General features: G+C 43.4%; 1 protein-coding gene across 1 annotated transcript; it reads right to left on the minus strand.

Moving 5' to 3' along the window:
• Positions 1 to 753: 753 nt before the first annotated feature.
• PRPH2 (peripherin 2 (retinal degeneration, slow)) lies at positions 754 to 11,785 on the minus strand. Its single transcript, XM_009869081.1, has 3 exons — positions 10,902 to 11,785; positions 7,987 to 8,233; positions 754 to 1,687 (listed from the first exon to the last, which is right to left on the minus strand). Exons 1-3 carry the CDS (start codon positions 11,480 to 11,482, stop codon positions 1,451 to 1,453), a joined length of 1,065 nt encoding a protein of 354 aa, XP_009867383.1. The 5' UTR covers positions 11,483 to 11,785; the 3' UTR covers positions 754 to 1,450.
• Positions 11,786 to 17,138: the final 5,353 nt, after the last annotated feature.

Here is a 17,138-nt window from a genome sequence, read left to right on the forward strand (position 1 = left end):
CTCCCGGGTGTACACGGCAGAGAAGTTGAGGTTTTTGCACAGCCAGGGTGAAAATAAGCGTGGTGCCTGCCTTGTGGCCGAGGGACGTCTCCAATCGTTTGTGCAGGAGGCTGGGGCTTGCTCTCTTGGGTTTCTTTGCCTTTAGCTGAAATTATCTGGCAGCTGCAGATAAACCCAAGATGATGCTCTGCTCCCTTGTTAGAGGCCAAGCACCACAGCAAACCCTTTCCATATCTTATGCCAACTTTGTGTATGGGATCGGGGTCCTCCAGCTATGACATTGTGTTTGGAGAGATGCAGGGTGTGTGAAATGTGCCTTCCCTTTGTCTTCAAAGGTGTCTTGAAGGGTACCCTATCACTGATAAGGAAAAATAATAAAACTTGTAAAATTTGCACACTGGGGACCAATTTAAACTTTCTTTTCCCTGGTCTCAAAGTTTGAGGCTTGATGTACTTGCAAATTAATGGTAGCCGTTTCCTCTAAGTCCCAGGAAAACACTAACGTGTTAGTTCTAAGTAGCCATTTGGATTTCTTGCTTTAAAAATAGGTGGGCTTGAATATTCAGGAGCAAGCTATGGATTTACATACATACTTTTTTGAAATGTCCAGAATAATGGTAACTGGCATGTGCTCAGAGCATTGATTCCACCCACTACAAGAGGAATCTTCTAAGCTTCTGTTTGATTAAAAACAAGGTGAAACGTAAGTCTACAACACATTCAAGATATACAGGCTGAAAAAACAAACTGAGAAACAAACCCCATAAATCTTACCTTAGTGTTGTTTCATGATACTCGTGCTGTTTCTTTAAATTACAGTTTTTGCGTAGTACACAAATTCTCAGCATAAGTTTGCATTTTGTTCTATGTACATCTTAAGAATATAGCAGAAAATACCATTGCTTAGCACATCAACAAAAATCACATTATATGAGAAGTTTGTCAGAATACCTGTATACTAAGTTATATACAATTCTGGAAATCCTTAGTCCTTTAACTTCTAACATGTTACTCCCCTGAAAACAAATCTGTTTGTCTTTAAAAGTACATAAAGTATGCTGATAAAACAACTTGAGCAAAAAATATTAACTTTTCAAATTCCATTTTTAATTTCAAAATAAGATGGAATGGATCACTGTGTGATGCCAGCAATTTTTAATTTTCTTTTTAAAACCACCTGTCCCTGATAAGGGAACATGTGAATATTGCAAGTCCTAGGGGAGTCATTTCCCCAACCAGATCTGAATATGGTGTACTCAGATTGTGGATAAATGTATTATCCCAAGGTGCACTATGTTGTATGCTCCCATATGCAAAAAAAAAAAAAAAAAAAAAGCATGTGTAGAAATGTGTGTTCTGATGGTTGATACATAGCTTTTAAAACATAGATATTCACAATTCTCAGTTTTTTTTATTCCTCTCTGATAAAAAGTCCACATCAATTAGAAGCTCAACTGACCGTTGTGATGGCTGGCGTCTTCCCACCTTCCTCTCCTTCGGCCCCTCCGGCATCTGCTTCCACCTGATTGAACTTACCCATCTTTTTCAAATTCTCCAGCGCGGACTTGAAAGTGTCCTTCAGGCTGTTCTCCAGGATCCACCCTTCGCTTTCACATTCGGGATCTTCAGGATTCGTAACGCTTTCCAGAGAGGTGTGCAGAAGACGCAAGCCAACCATCACGGACATCTGTGCCGCGCAATGGGAAAGACAGAGAGCGTCAGGCAGACCTTTATACCCTTGAATGTGTCTTCGCCATCCTCTGCTCTGAGGAGAGAGGAGATCCTGGCCAGCCTTACCCCTTGAGATGGCCTTCAGGGGGAGCTGGCAGGAGGAAGATGGCCCTTCACAAGTAGGAAAGGGGGGAGTGAGGTCTGAAATCAGGGACCGCCGTGACAGGGGTGACAGCTGATCAGCAATGAGTGGATGCATCCACTTATGAAGGAAGGACGTGCCAGCAGCTGCGCCACAGCAGCTTGGCATGGCCAAGTGCACGAGGGGCTTTCCTCCTACCCCCTCATGGGCTTGGCATCTCCTGGGAGATTTTTTTGAAACCTCTGCTGCTGTGCACTCGATGTCCATAAAGCTGTTTATATGTGCAACAACATCCTCTGCCACCATTCACTTAATTCTAACTCTTATTTTTTTCACTTCACGTTGACCTTAAGGTGTTTGGCAAGTATATTAATCTGATCAAGAAAATATTCATCAATCAGCATCTGTGCAGGACAGAGCAGCGTTAAGATTTGAGCTATCAGCTTGTCTGCTTGAAATTCTGGTTTTGTTTTTATGTAGATATATACAAACAAGGAAACCAAGGCAGCAGGTGATCTGTGTCTCTCACTGGTTGCATCTAAACAAAATTTTTATTTCTGATAAAATACTTACCTGTCCCAGCAGCCCTGACTGAGGCTTTTTCTACTGTATTATGCTGGTGTAACACCCCTGACACTGGCACCACCCCAAACCTGCCTCCAGAGAGAAAGAATATTTTTAGCCAGTCTCCTGCATTTTAACACTGTTTGGAACAATCTGACTTCCACAGTTGTGGTGCTTTTGAAGGAAAGCTATTGAGCTACTAAGTAGAGAAAGAAAAGGCAGCACCTAGGAGAGCCAGCTTGATGAGGTGGTAGAGCAGGTAGTCAGGATGGGGCAGCAGTAAGACCAGTTTAGTCTTTCTTCTGCTAGGCAAAGCTAAAATCGAGATAGGTAAAGCTAAGATCAAGAGTGCTTATTGTTGTTAACGACCTCGTATGATTTGTTCTGTAAGGGAAATACTATGCCTCTATCCAGATTCCCAAGGAAGTGATTACCTCTGGTCCTCCTAAACCCTAATGGCTAAAAGGTGGGCATCCCCATGTGTCACTTGCCTGGTGGCACAGCTGAGGCTCACAGAGAGCTGCCCTGTTCCTGCAAGGTGCTGCTCTCTGTTGAGCCTTTTGAACTTGAGATGGAGGAAGCTTGCAAACTGTCCTACAGGGTCATAGCCCAGGTAGCTGGGCAGATTTGAAGTTGAGATTCAGCCACAGAGCATGGCCAATGGCAAAAATCACGTCTGGCTTTTGGAGTCATGGGGCTGCTCAAGAATGTGCTTCTGTGGACCATTTGTTAGCCTGTCTACCCTGGTCATCCTGCCTGTGTATGATCAGTGTCTCCAAACTCTTGGAAGACTAAAGTTATCGTTATTTACTCTCAAAATTTCCAGATGTTCATATTTCTCTGCCTTCACTCAAGACCAGAAAGGGAAAGACGTTGGTCAAACAAAAAAGCTTCATCAAATACTTCCACATCCAGAGGCAAATTTTCATCCTGTTTAACATAACAGCAGAGCACAGATGTTGCAATATTTGCAACACTTAGGTCCTCAGAAAGTTTCTACTGACCTTGAATCGTCTCATTATGTTGTGGATCAATACTATGATGACTTAAATCAATTGGAACACTACTCTGTAAAAGTCACAAGAAGTGAAAAATCACATCATGCCAGCCTTAGGATTTAAAGCCTTTGACATCTTCCTTTCAATCTGAGCCCCAGTTCTGCCGCTCTCAGTCATGGCACTAATCTCTTTCATATTAATGGCTGTTGCAAGTAGAGATTAATAGGACTGGATGCAGAAGATGGCCTCCATGTTATTCTCTACTTGTGCTACCTCACTGCATGTCAATGGGAGTTGGTTTTTTTTATGACTGATTTACTAAGGCTCACTCCTTGACAGCAACATCAGGTATACTTGCAGGCTTCCTAGACAGCTCTAAGTCACTAAATACGGTTGTGCTTTAAAAATGGAAGGGGCTTGTGCAGAAGGGAGCAGCTCACCTGCCCCTTGGATGAGATTCTGTGACATTTGCTCTCGGCTTAAGACTTCATTTTCTTAAAAATCTTGCTCAGAAAGATTTTGGTTCTTTGGATTTTAGGTTTCCTGAAAACAGCACAAAATGTTTGGGCTCTCATCATCTGCACTGGCCTGAGCCTGCCTTCTCTGCTGGGTAAGAAAAGAGTCCAGGAAGTTGGAGACTATCTGATAAATTCGCTATCTGGTAAATTAGTCTATCTCCCATATGATGGCATAGGGCCTTCAACCATGAGTTTTTAAGTCTCGCACAAGGGAATGAACAACCACGTGTGCCAGTACATGCTGGGGGTGATCGGCTGAAAGCACCTTGTCAGTAAAGGGCCTTGGGTCCTGGTGGACACCACTGAACATGAGTCAGCTCTGTGCCCTTGCAGCAGAGGCAGTGAATAGTGTCCTGGGCTGCATTAGACAAAGTATTGCCAGCAGGCTGAGGGAGGTGATCCCCCCCTCTACTCAAGCACTGGTAAGGCCACAGCTGGGATGCTCTCTCCAGTTCTGGGCTTCTCAGTACAAGAAAGATATGGGAGTCCAAGGAAGGGCTACTGAGATGATAGAGGGACTGGAGCATCTCTCCTGTGTGAAGAGGCTGGGAGGGCTGGGAATGTTCAGCCTGGAGAAGAGAAGGCTCGGGGACGGTTCTCATCAATGTATACAAACACCTGAAGGGATGGTGCAAAGAAGGTGGAGCCAGGCTCCTTTCAGTGGTGCCCAGGGGCCAGTCAAGAGGCCATGGGCACAAGCTGAAACACAGGAGCCTCTGTTTGAGTGTTAGGAGATGCTTTTTCACTGTAAGAGTGACTGAGCACTGGCCCAGTTTGCCCAGAGAAGTGTTGGAGTCTCCCTCTTCGGAGATATTCAGAAGTAATCTGGATGTGATCCACGGCAAACAGCTCTAGGTGGCTCTGCTTGAGGAGGGGTTTGTGAACAAGATGACCTCCGGAGTCCCTTCCAACCTCAACTAGTCTGTGACTCTGAGTTGTAGACCTGCGCTTAATCACAAACCGTCACAGAAGGCCTGGGCTTCAGGGTCCCAAAGTGAGCCCAGTCTCACTGAGCAATGACTTCCCCTGGCCAATTCACAAACTGTCATGAAAACTCTTGTAATTTTGCAGCAACTTTAAAGTGGCAGAAAGAACAAGGTCATGATGTTTCTCTAGGACTAGGCCTGGGCGGGTTAGGCTGGTGCATCCCCCTGCATCACACCATACTCGGCCCCTTGATCTGCACCAGAAGAGTAAACTGCATCCTTCTGGAGGGTCCCTGCTGCCTGTGAGGCTGGTTTTGAAGGTTATTGGGAGTTCACTCCTGCTGTTCAATACATCAGAGTTTACTCCTGAATGCAAAATGTGCAATGCACCTCTCGCTCAAGTCCCATTGCGCTCCTGGGTTCCCACCTCCTGCAGCTCCTGCCAGGCTGCATCTGTGGCACCACATGTGGGATGCATCTCGGGGTCTCAGCCATGGCAGCAGCTGTGACCTGTCAAGAGCCATATATTTACAGAGGTGAAGGACCTAAAGCGTCTCAGGAACTGGCTACTGCCCTCTCTTCCTTTACAAAGGCTCTATTCAGGGCAGGCTTGAACCCCCCATTTCCTCTTTGCCTGCTGAGGCAGGTCAAGAAGACAGCCAGGCTTGCTCTGCTTGACCTTTTGCAGTGAAGCCCATCTGTTTGCCAGGGTTTAGCCTGAGGCGGCTTAGCTAGAGCAGGGTGTGATCTTTTTTTGTCACCCTCATGACCGGTTGTCACTCATGGGAAGCCTCCAGCTTTTGCTAGTAGAAGCAGTATGTGGGTAATGATATGTTTCCAGAAATACGACACGCTACATTTTTTGTTTCAAATAGAAGTTTTGATGCTTCAAAAACATTCTTTCTTACACCTAACATAGAAACGTTAAACCTAAACAGCCTTCCCTGAGGTCCCTACACCCTGTTGGCACGTTACATTTTTACACAGCTCCGAGAGCTGCAATTAGCATTTCCCTCTGTGCTCTGTCCTCTCTTTCCACACCTCAGTACCACCAACCCAGCTGGAAGAGTCCTCCAGCAGCCCCCAGAAGAGCTTTGCCGGGCAGGTGCTGTGTCTGTGTCGCTTGTCCTTAGCCCACAGCAGCTCCTGGGGCAAAGCAAACCAGAGTGCTCCTTTGCTTTTGCACTTTTTGTGTAACTTCTCAGCAAAGCCAGTCAAAGAAAATAAGAAGTGCAGAGCCAGCATGTTAACCGCCCACTGGGTCCCACCCTGGTCAGACCAATGTCTGAACTCGGATGGGAGTCGAGACATCTGCTGCGCTCCTGCTCCGGTATGAAACTGTTTCCTGACCTGACTGGAATGTAAAGAAAGTGGTTATAGTTCAAGGGGACTAAACTGATGTCTGCTTCCTGCTTTACTTCCTCGTTTCAAAGTTTGCCTTAAAAGCAGAGAGAATTTGAGACCCAAATCTGAACCCTTGATGGTAGAATATCAAGTGAGTCATAAATATACAGGATGGCCAATTAGCATAACTCAGGATTGTGATAGTTCTTTAAAGCTTTGGACCAAGAGTCCTCTAATTGCCTAAAAAAACCCCACTGATCTTATATTTTGAGAAAGACAAAGAAAAAAAAGAAAAGATCATGTTTCTTATTATGCCACAGGTTGAAAAATTGTCCAGGTGGACTTCGAAGAGTTAGAAATAAAACCCTGTGTTTTTATTGCTGCTATTAATGTCAAAGTATCACTGTCATTAATCTCTTATAAGCCAGCAGAGGTATGTTACAGGTTCCTATTCATGATTTTTCATAGCTGGCCTTAGTGTTTCTGTGCATTTTTGCCCCTGAGTTTTTGAATTTCCTGCTTATTTTCATATACAGCTGAAATTTCCTTCTCTTCAAGAACTCTTCATTTGAATCTGGGCTGAGACACAAGCTTCTCATTCTCTTCTTACCAGAATAACTGCGCTACAAGGAGGCAGTGCATTTCTCAGCTGTGCAGAGTAGTTATTTTTAAAATAACACAACATGAAGTAAATTTATTATTTTTTTTTTAGTTCACAGGTTATTTGGGTAGGTGTTCATTTTCTAAAAAGCATCTTCATTCCTGGAAGGGTATACACCAGTGCTTGTTTCAAAATATAATTAATTAATCTCTGTTTTGAAATCTGCATTATCTAAATTTTTTCATAAGCCAGCTGAATAATTTAAAATGGGCAATGCCAGCTGTGGGACCCATTACAAGGTTTAGGAAGGGTTTGCCACGCTCTGTGTCACACCATCCCTGTTTGCCACCCAGTCCTGTCCCTGCCTCCCCACCCAGCGCCTCACGCGCCAGCCCTCGTGCCGCTGCCAGCCCATGGTCCCTGCGTATTAGCGTTGATTAAGTAGCCCAGCTAGAAAACTGGCTACGTCCCAGAGGCAGAAGGACATGTTTTCCTCACACGGAATGAACAGTATTTTAGCAGCAAAGCTGCATTTAGGGTTATGGTGCCCACAAACGCCTGCACTGGGAAGTATTGGCTCCTGTTTACCAATACACAGCGGTTTCGGAAAGCAGAATAAAATAAAATTAGTCTGTCTGCCTCACCCAAACCACTTCTTGTGACCAAAAGCATTGGTGGAGCTGACAAAAGGCCTTAAAGCAAATGCTGCACTGAAGCTGGAAACTGCACATGGCTTTAGGTCTTCTTTTCATCAGCACGTAAACCCGTTAATTGCATTTTCTGCCCCACAAATTATTGCCTTCTCCTTCCAATGCTCTGTGTTGTGTACTTTTCATTCCCTGATAATGGTGACGCATGTAAAATTAGTGCATCTGGACAGTTGAGCCCTTGTATGGCTCTTCCCTGCTCAGCACCATGCATTTGGCAGGAATTTGGTCTCTTTTTTCCTCCTTCTGTGGGACGCTGGAGGCTCTGGCTCCTCACTCTGAAGGGGGCGATGCCTGTAATCTAACAGCCGCCCCGTGCTTCCCAGACATGTCTCCCGCCTGGGACCTTCCAGACCTCACCCAGATGTTCGCTATTAGATGTCTTTCTCAGCCAAAGAATGGCTGTGGGTGATTTAAATAGATCTGATCTTTCACTGGGAAGTCCACTCTGAAAAAACGCTCTGCCCCTCCAGAGCTGGCCTTTCAGCAAAATGGGGCTGAGGGGAGAGGGTTACCTCAAAAAGCCAGACGAGGAGGACGACGGCGCCCATGGAGCTCATCATGCTGCTGTAGTAGTGCAGGAGGGCTTCCCGGCAGCCGCGACGCCAGAGGTTGAGCTCCTCCGTTTGGTAGTCGTAGCTGTAGTGAGCCGAGTTGTTGGTGACCTGGTACTGGATGCAGGGTCTCGGGGAGCTGGGGTTGCAGCAGCTGAAAGGGACGCCGTCCACCAAGTACCTTCCATCCACGTTGCTTTTGATCCGACTACGGGCGAGGGCGGAAGGAATTGTGAATACACACACACACACATATAAAGATAATACCAGAGGAAACTTGAATGAGAAAGGAAAGGCGACACTGATTTTCCTCCTGGCCATGCCATTTCTGCACATCTCCTGTTCCTATAGAAATGTTTGTCCTGGGTGGTTCTCCTCTCTGAAACCATTTGCTCTGTGAAGGCTACCCTGAGTCTATAATTATCTCTTTGTGATGGAAACACGCCCTCTTGGGTCACTTCTTCAAAGAAAACAAATGGCAGAGGGAAATTTCAGGAGAGGCAGTCAGAAAAGAGTGATCAAGACATAGTTAGGGTGGAAGGGAAATGCTGGAGGTGACCTGAGCTTGGTAAAGAACTGACAACAGCCTTTAGGGCCCACCATATCCAGCTAGACCATTGATCCAGCAAACCTAAGAGCTTCTCTCTTTGATGATAATAGCTCAAGCTCCATTTATTCTTGGCTTAGTAAAGTAAACGGTATTTAAAATGTGAAATGAGCTTCAGCATCATGTTGCTGAAAAATTTCTGGGGTCCTTGCATGAGCTCCCCAGCTACTCATGTGAGATTCTGGGTGCTCTTCACAAACAGCCATTTAGCCTGGTGCCTTATGAGATGTTTAGATGAAATACTTAGAAGGCAAATAGTTCCACTGACACAGCAGAAAAGACTCTAACAAATGCCATTTTGCTTGGAAAATGACAGAATTGAGAGTCCCAGTGATCTATAAATGTGAAAAAAAAAATCTGGAAGTTGCTTGTAGCTTTCTATATGGATATTTTAAAGTTCTGTCATAGAGAAAGAGATGATTACAACGGCCTGGTGAAGCAAAATTCCACTTTGCAGTCATTACCTAAATAGATCTAAATGCCAAATGCAGTTGAGGTTTTATCTCTATGTGTAAAGTGTGCCAGATCTGAGTTGGGTCAAATTCCTGTTGATGTATGAATGCTTCACCAGTTTCAGAGAGATTGGATCAGACCTTCACTCTACAAACAATATGAAAATCACTTTGGAGGGCAGACTCCCACCTTTCCTGGAATTAAGAACTTTCCTATTGACTTCAAAGGGGCCAGAGTATCCCACCAGGAATGTGAGCAAAGATTGTGTACCACCACCTAGTTCAAACCTTTAATTTGCCTATTAATGTCCATTTGTGGATTTTTAATGCCTTATTTCCTGCCTCGGTGGTACAAAGAAATCGTCCCAAACAAGACATCATTTATTAAGGACAATATAACCTTGTTTTCACTCTGTGCTTTGCCCTTCCACTGCTGCTGGATTAAGTTACAGCTCTCAAATCTCCATATAATGCTGGCAAGGTGAACTTATTATGTTTTCAAGTAGTTATTTATACCCATGGGCATACCTTCGCAATGCAAACGCTCCCTTATTAAATAGCAAACATACTGGTTATAATACCACAGTGCAATAGGTTAAGCCTGTAACAGTTTTCACTATAAAGTCTTAGTTCAGAATCGCAAAAACCAACCAGATCACCCAACAAGTCAAAAAAATACACGGAGAGGCACACAAGTGAAATACCATTTACATAGTCAGGTGGGGATCCCAAGAGATAGATAAAGCTTTTTTTTCACATTCCTTCAGACATTTTTAATATAGGCAGTATATTTAAAAATAAATGCAGATTGCTTTCAGTTTACAGAACCCTTTGTGCAACCACAGAGTATGCACGTTAATGAATGATGTTCCCAAAGAACTATGAATAACGATCTCTTCCCCTGGCGGTTATTTCTTTAAGAGGTTGTGGGTATTTATGTTCAATGCTCACTTTTTAACTTCAAGCGTTCATTTGTTCTCCTGTTTATTTTTTACTTGCGCTTACTGCACCTAACCTGATTTTGAGATTACTGCCTCTTTGGGCACTGATATCAGAGCTATTAAGGTGTTCCCGGTCAACAATCTGTTCCTGTTTGTATAGAGGAAACTAGTACTGTTTTCATGTGAAGTATAAAAAGATTAAGCACATATATATACATCAAACATGTTTTTATATGGGAGAGAAAATGCATTTGGCTACAAGGGACACTGTGTATAGCTAGGAACATCAACAGGTGTTGACACTCGCTATTGGCCCAGCACTGAAACAATCCACTCAGTGAATGTAAAAATAAAATTCTAAATCTCAAGGATTTAAAACACGAGTTATTGGTAAAGTGTTACTGTTTCCATGTGTTTCCATGAGACTGATTAGTTGCCAGTATCTACAGTGGAGTTTTAAAGGTGGTATCAAGAGTATATATCCAGAGAAGTCTTTTTTAAGGAATTTAATAAGTGGCATTGAAATCTGCTTTAGGAATAGAGAAATTCTAATACTTTCCTGTTGATTTAGGAAGTAAGTATGTGTGGCTCAATGTAATGGGTTAGCAAAGAGGTAAAAGGCAGAAAAAAATGTTATTTTAAGTCTGTTCATGTCACTCTGAGTAAGAGTGAGAATTGAATTTTGGTGTTTTCTATTTTATGGAAGCAACCTAGCTGATAGTTTGTGATGCTTATTAAGCAAGAGCAGAGAAAAAAACCCTTCTATACATCCACCCCCCACACCTCTAGTTGGTGCCTGTTGGGACGTATATTTCTTTAGTATAATACTGATCAAATAACGATACTACATGATACAAACGCCACTAAGACACTTACTCTTTCACTTCTTTGGAGCTGAAGTCCAGATATCGGTTGCTGATCCACTGAATTTCGAACCAATCTTTGAAGCCATTGTTCCCACAGCATTTGAACTCAATTTGGAGCATGTCAATAGTCTTCTTCATGAAGCATCTTCCAGGGGTGTCTGTGTCCCGATAGAACTTCATGCCATTCTTCAGCCCCTGGGCCAGCGTGCTGTCCAGAGAACCCCGCATGAGAAAACAAATCAGAGCAACGAAGAAAAGGAGTATGTTAAAGACGAAACATAGTGCCAGGTAAGGTTTCAGCAAAGGCTTCCACTTGGCAAATTTAGCGGGATCCAGAGAATCATAACAAATTTTGCCAGCAAAACCATTGAAGGCGCAGGATAATATACCCATCAATATCAAAGAATTGGGCACAAAGTGGCTTTCAGAATTGTCCATCACTTCGCTTCGCTTCCGGAGCTCAATTTTGAGGAACAATCCCATGCTAAAAACAAGGATTCCAGCAAACACCGAAAGCCAGTTCATGAGCCATAGTCCCTGCGCTAGTTTTACCCGTTTCTTCTGATTGAATTTGACTTTCAGCAGTGCCATCTTGGTAATGTGAGATGTTGGAAGATTTCGCAGCCTGGACCCCTCTTCTCAGCGTAAGCGACTTGAGGAAGAACCATTCAGGCGTTGGAAGAGACCCCAAGCGGCATGGCGGGAAGCAAGACGCTGCATGGTCCTTCCATCTTGAGCTCGCCCAGTTAGGATTCAAGCAAGTAATACGTGCAAAGATGACAATTCACAGTTTCACATTAGTGAGAATAATGGGAAATTAGCACCTACAACTATTTCTGGTGGTTCCTTCCAAGCAAAGGAGAAATGTTCTCAAGGTTTCGAATGGTTTGATCTGGATCTGCTCAACGTCATTCTAATACCTTTAATCATTTGATCCAATTTGGAGAAATGTCTGTCAACAGATGAGTGGAAATAATCCCTCATTTTACTATTTAGTAGATTTGTGCTTTCTTATGATAGGCTACTGGGCAGAATAAGAAAACCCAGAGATATAAAAAGACCTTTCTTGCCAGAAGAATATGAATCCTTTGAGGAAAAACGAAGAGGGCTCCTAGATTAAAAAAGGCTGTTTGAATACAAGCAGCACTTCCCCTACGTGATCCTCATTTATTCCTATCTACAGCGAAAACCACCTTTCTAGTCCTTATCCTTCTGTGTTGACCCGAGATGACACCCCGTGGCTTATTTGTTCGGGAAGCAGATAAACATGTAGTTTACAGTGACCTAAAAAAACTAAGCTTGGTATTTTCTATTTACTTTCAGGGCTTGTACCATCTCTGAGCCTTAGCAGGAGAGAAGAAGAAAGGAAAAGTTCAGAGAAACTCAATAAATAAACCCTGGGCTGAAATCTAGAGATGCTTTTATAAAAAGCAAGCTGACGTGAGCAGCTTACTGGATAATCACTGGGCCAGGGAGGGGAGCAGGGCTGCCCAAGGAGACCCGGGAGCTCACACCAGCGAGGAATTTGAGGAGGGATCCCCAGGCCCTTGTCGCTAAGCCAAGGCAAGAGAGGCACCCCCGGGGTCTGCCGAGGGACCTGGATCCCCACTTTCATGCTGTAGCAGGCACGCATGGAGGGATGCAACCCCCTCCTTCAGGGGTGGTCTTCCTCCTTACACCGCACAGGCACTTCAGGAGAGCACGGACGCTTTTGCTCTTTCCAGTGCTTTAGGAATTTCACTGGCTTTGAAACATCACCTCCTGCTTCCCCCCATAGAGGTTCAGACCTAGCGGGGAAAGTCTTTCCCTGGCTCACCACCAGCTGCGCAAATTCAAAATTTGCCTCAGGCAACCTCTAGCAAAGCAAAATTAACCCCCAGGTGTGTGAGGGCGTGGGTGTTAATGTCACAGGTGTGAAAGGAGCAGCCCTAGGGTGCCCTGGGGGCATCCTCTAGGGGCTGCCGGCAGGGTGGTGCACCAGCCCTGAGGGAAGGGCCGAGCGACCTACCTGGGAGGAAGGCAAGCGTGAAAAATAATAAGAATGGTAGTACTTATCATTATTATTTTAATGCACTGAAATATAGCGTTTTGGTAGCCTTTTGGTTGTGCGGTTCTGTGGATGCTGCTCAGTTGGTCTTTGGGGTCCTGAAATGCTGGAAGTCTCTTCAGTAAGGACAAAGGCTACCAGACTGCTACTTTTTTGGGGGCTAATCGAAGGGTTTTGCCATGGACCTCTCCTGGCCCATCTGGGTGCTGGCACAGTGACCTCAAGAGTGCTGGTAACTGGGATTTTCCTACAGCAGACCTGGTTGTTCACATTGCTGCTGCCCTTGCAGGGGAAGGGTGAGCGTGTAATAAGAGGAAAGGCAAATAACTACCCATCGAGTGCATGAAGAATACTATTTCTTGGAGGAACCTGTTAAATATTTTCCTGCAATAAGCCCTATATAATGTCTCTCCAAGCTTCTTGGCAAAATGTTGCATAACCACACAGTGTGTGTTACTACATTTCACTGACTCCTCTAGGGCTCAGCGAGGAAATAACTGAAGGTTCTATCTACCTGACAGCTTGAAGTTAATTCTAGATGAATGAACCTGAAAACATTTCCTTTTTTGTTGGTGGTGACAGAGTGAAACTCAAAGTGAAAAAGAATTTTCTATCAGGTCTGTGGATCATGAATACGTACAGTGAAATATGTTCTGCAGTGCAATTAATAAGACAAGAAATAATAAACCTGCCCACAGCAGATGTAAGCCTGGTGTTTCTCTGGATATTTGGAAACTTATATTCAGGAGCACAGATGAGGGTCTGAATATCTATGACCTTAACATTCAGATATCTGTAATGAATCTGATGAAAAAGGAAGTCTTGTTATACAGTAGAGTGTTTCCTGTTAATTCAGGAATAAAAATAGTGAAATACAACAAGCAGCATTTGCTTCAGGGCTTATTGATCCACTTCTCCTTAAATGAAGGAAACAGGAGGGGTCCTAATAAGCCATACCTAAATACTTAACTTTCTGGGAGATGATTGGTGATTCACCTGATGTTCAGGAAGGGATACTCAGGTGCTAATTAGACCATCACAACTTCAGGTAACACCTTTAAAGTCATCACAGAGACCAATCAACACAATCAAAATAACACAGACTTGGAATTTTTTTTGTGGTTATTTCAATAGTTTCATTAGTTCACTACCAGCTGGGGATTTTAGTGGCAAAACCTACCTACCAAGTCAACAAGAAAGCACTAGAGTATAGCATGTTGTTTAATAACCCCAATCCCCTTTCTTCAGAAAATGTAGCTAATGCTTTTCAAAGTGGGGAGTTAAGGCTTCCAGCTTGCCCCAGATATGGAGCTGACGAGCCCTGTGTGAGCTTCAGTGCAAACGGATCAGCTGAGAGCTGTTTCAAGCAGAGTAACCTAAGGAAGCTTATAGGGGATCATGGAAAAGCGTTTTGGGGGGTGGAAGGCACATGAAAAAATAAAACTGGTTTTGTCTGGCATCTGCTTTTCTTACAAATCTTTATCTTGGCTGGAATTTGCCTTTAATTGGGCAAACTTACTACCTGTTTCTACTTCAATTAGAAAAATATTCAAACCGATCCATAGCTAATTGCTGCAAGAATGTTTGAGTTAATGATCTCATCAGAGGTTGCCTATTAAACTCGAATGTATAATTTATTTGCTGTTTTGGAGAAAAAGATATTAAAATTCTTACTGATCTCACCATGACTGTGTTCAAATTCAAATTGTTGTTGAAAACCCCTCAGTTTGTATGGATAACAATATAATACTGATATCTTTCCAAAAGGCTATGTCTGCTAACTTAAATACAAGCCACAAACTTACCAGTTAAGTAGGGCGAAATAGTTGGTTTTAATGTAGACAATTCAATATGGCATTTGCTATACAGTCAGCTCCTCAGTCCTGAACCAGCCATGCTCTGTCAATATGAGATATATGAGGAATACGAGATATCAAATCCAAATTCACTTTACATAGGTATATCCTGTGTGTCTAAACTGTGGAAGTGCTTTTAGTTGGTAAAAAAAAAAATAATAAAATTCTTGGCCTAATCTTTCTTTCACACTGCTCTGTGATATGAAACACGTGGCTTTCTTGGGTTCTTCTTTCTCTCCTTAGAAGTGTTTAGGTTTCACTGCAAGATGAAGATGTCTGATTTTACATATGATAAGAAGTTATTGCGTAGAGATAAGAGGTTTGTCTATGCGCTATAGCTTACAGTGTTGCCTGCATTTGTAACAACTCTGTGGTGTGTAGAGAGACACTCCAGGGGAACAATGTGATAAAGCGGCTGCACCACGGTATATAAATAACTGGTGGAGAAAAGTCTTTCCCGCTCCTTTGTACGCAAGGGGTAGGCTACTAGTGGGAAGTTCCCAGTGTTTCAGCCCTCCCTATCCACAGCAGAGGTAATGTGTTCAGAAAACACAATTTTAGTTTGACTCCCAAGATGCTCATTATGAGTATTTATTTGTATTACTGTGATGCCTACAGTTTAGTGTTCGCTGCTGAAAGAGTTAAAAATCAATGCTTGTACTTGCAGAAGCAGGGAAGAAATATGTTAGGAATTGAAAGAAGCTTACAAAAGGCTCACAATAATCACTACTGCTGGAAAACATCTCAGCGCAGGAGATCGATCCTCAAGTCAGTCAGATAAATCTGATCATGATGTGAATGGAAATGCTGAAATTCCACAAATTGCACAGATTTATTTTTCTCTTACTATTCATATCTTTCCTTGTACAGGATGAAGTTGGCTTTTTAGTACCGGACAGGCTATCTTTTCTGCACATCCAATTGGTGTAACAGGAAAACCGTAGAAAAAAAGGTGCAGTCACAAGAGGTGGGAAAAGCCTAACTGAAAGTAGGAGGTAAGGGGGCAGAGCTGAGCAGCCAAAAGATGATGCACAGAAGAGGTAAAGAAATGTACTTTTCTGCATATAGTTCTCAAATCCAACCAGTCTGCCTTCAGATACCACTCATGCTGTGGGAAATTAATTTGGAAAGAAGTAGGATGTGTATGAAAGGTGCGTAACAGGGAAAGGGTTGTATGTATGCACAAAATCTCCTTCCACTAAAGAATTTGTAAGTATTTTGAAACACTTGAAGAAATTCCAGGTAAAACCACTGAGATTTGATCCTTGCCTACCTATAGTTATTGCTTAAATAGAAAGAAGCTTTAAAAAAGAAAAAATATAATCCAAGCCCTCAAAAATATAATGCATAAGTGTGTAAGAAATTGTGTTGTGCCCATATTTCTCACTCGTATTTTTTCACACAACAATTTTGCTAAAGCCTACACCATGATTATTTAAAGTGGGCTGGATACAAAATGAATGCAAATAACTCCATTTCTCTTTCTGGTATTCAGAGAAGTAGGTGAAGGCAGAGGGAAATGTCTGGACTCCAGTGGGAACCAAGGGGGCCAGCCCTTCTTGGGATGGACCTCCAGGTGAGATGGTGGCTCCACTGGAAGCAGCAGCAAAGCTCTCAGCTGCTTCTCTGGTGGCAAACTTTGGTCCGTGGCTCCTTACAGCCTCAGCAAATGCTAACATTTAACCCTCTGGGTGGTGCTGAAGAATGGTCTCAATTTTCCTCTGTAGGTTCCCTGTTGTGGTTTGGGGTTTTTTTTTGTGTAGAACAATTTTATTTTGTTCATAGACACAAACAAGCTTTAAAATATTGAATAAGAGTGCTGTGGTGAACTAAGGATGTAAGTCTGGCAGTTGGAGGAGGGCTGTCCAACCAGGCTCTTTCAAAAATGTTTAACCCAAAAGTTTGTTCTCCTTGACACCCTGTGGAAAATGGTTCTCCTGCATTGTTTTTATAAACCTTCTGCCAGTTACCCCTCTCTTCAGGGCCATGATGATGGTGTTTCTGTCCCCCTCATAGTGTCTTCACAACCTCATTCCTGGCAGGCGTGTTTTTCAGCGCCTTCTGATGCCTATCAATCATGGCTGATTTCACTAGAGCATGTGTTTTTTAAGGAAGTTCCTTGTTTATTCTGGTGGCAACGAGATGCAAACCAGACCTAGATTTTTCTGAGGAGGCTTAGTTTGCTTCAGTCATACGTTATGCAGGTTATGTGGGTCTAGTCACAGTGTGGGTCACACCGACAAACTGCTGTGGGTGGAGATAAAGCGGTGCTGGTGCTCCTCTTAACTGTTTGGGGAATTACCCGCATGTGCTCCTTCAGTGGGCTGCTTCGAATGGTTTTCCT

This window comes from Apaloderma vittatum, unplaced genomic scaffold (assembly GCF_000703405.1).
Source record: "Apaloderma vittatum isolate BGI_N311 unplaced genomic scaffold, ASM70340v1 scaffold5075, whole genome shotgun sequence".
NCBI lineage: Eukaryota > Metazoa > Chordata > Aves > Trogoniformes > Trogonidae > Apaloderma > Apaloderma vittatum.

Coding starts and splice junctions, on each gene's coding strand:
- PRPH2 (XM_009869081.1), bottom strand. CDS start 11,482: ATGGCACTGCTGAAAGTCAAATTCAATCAGAAGAAACGGGTAAAACTA. Junction 8,234..10,901: donor AGCTCCAAAGAAGTGAAAGA/GTAAGTGTCTTA, acceptor CCTCGCCCGTAG/TCGGATCAAAAGCAACGTGG. Junction 1,688..7,986: donor TCCTCGTCTGGCTTTTTGAG/GTAACCCTCTCC, acceptor TGCGCGGCACAG/ATGTCCGTGATGGTTGGCTT.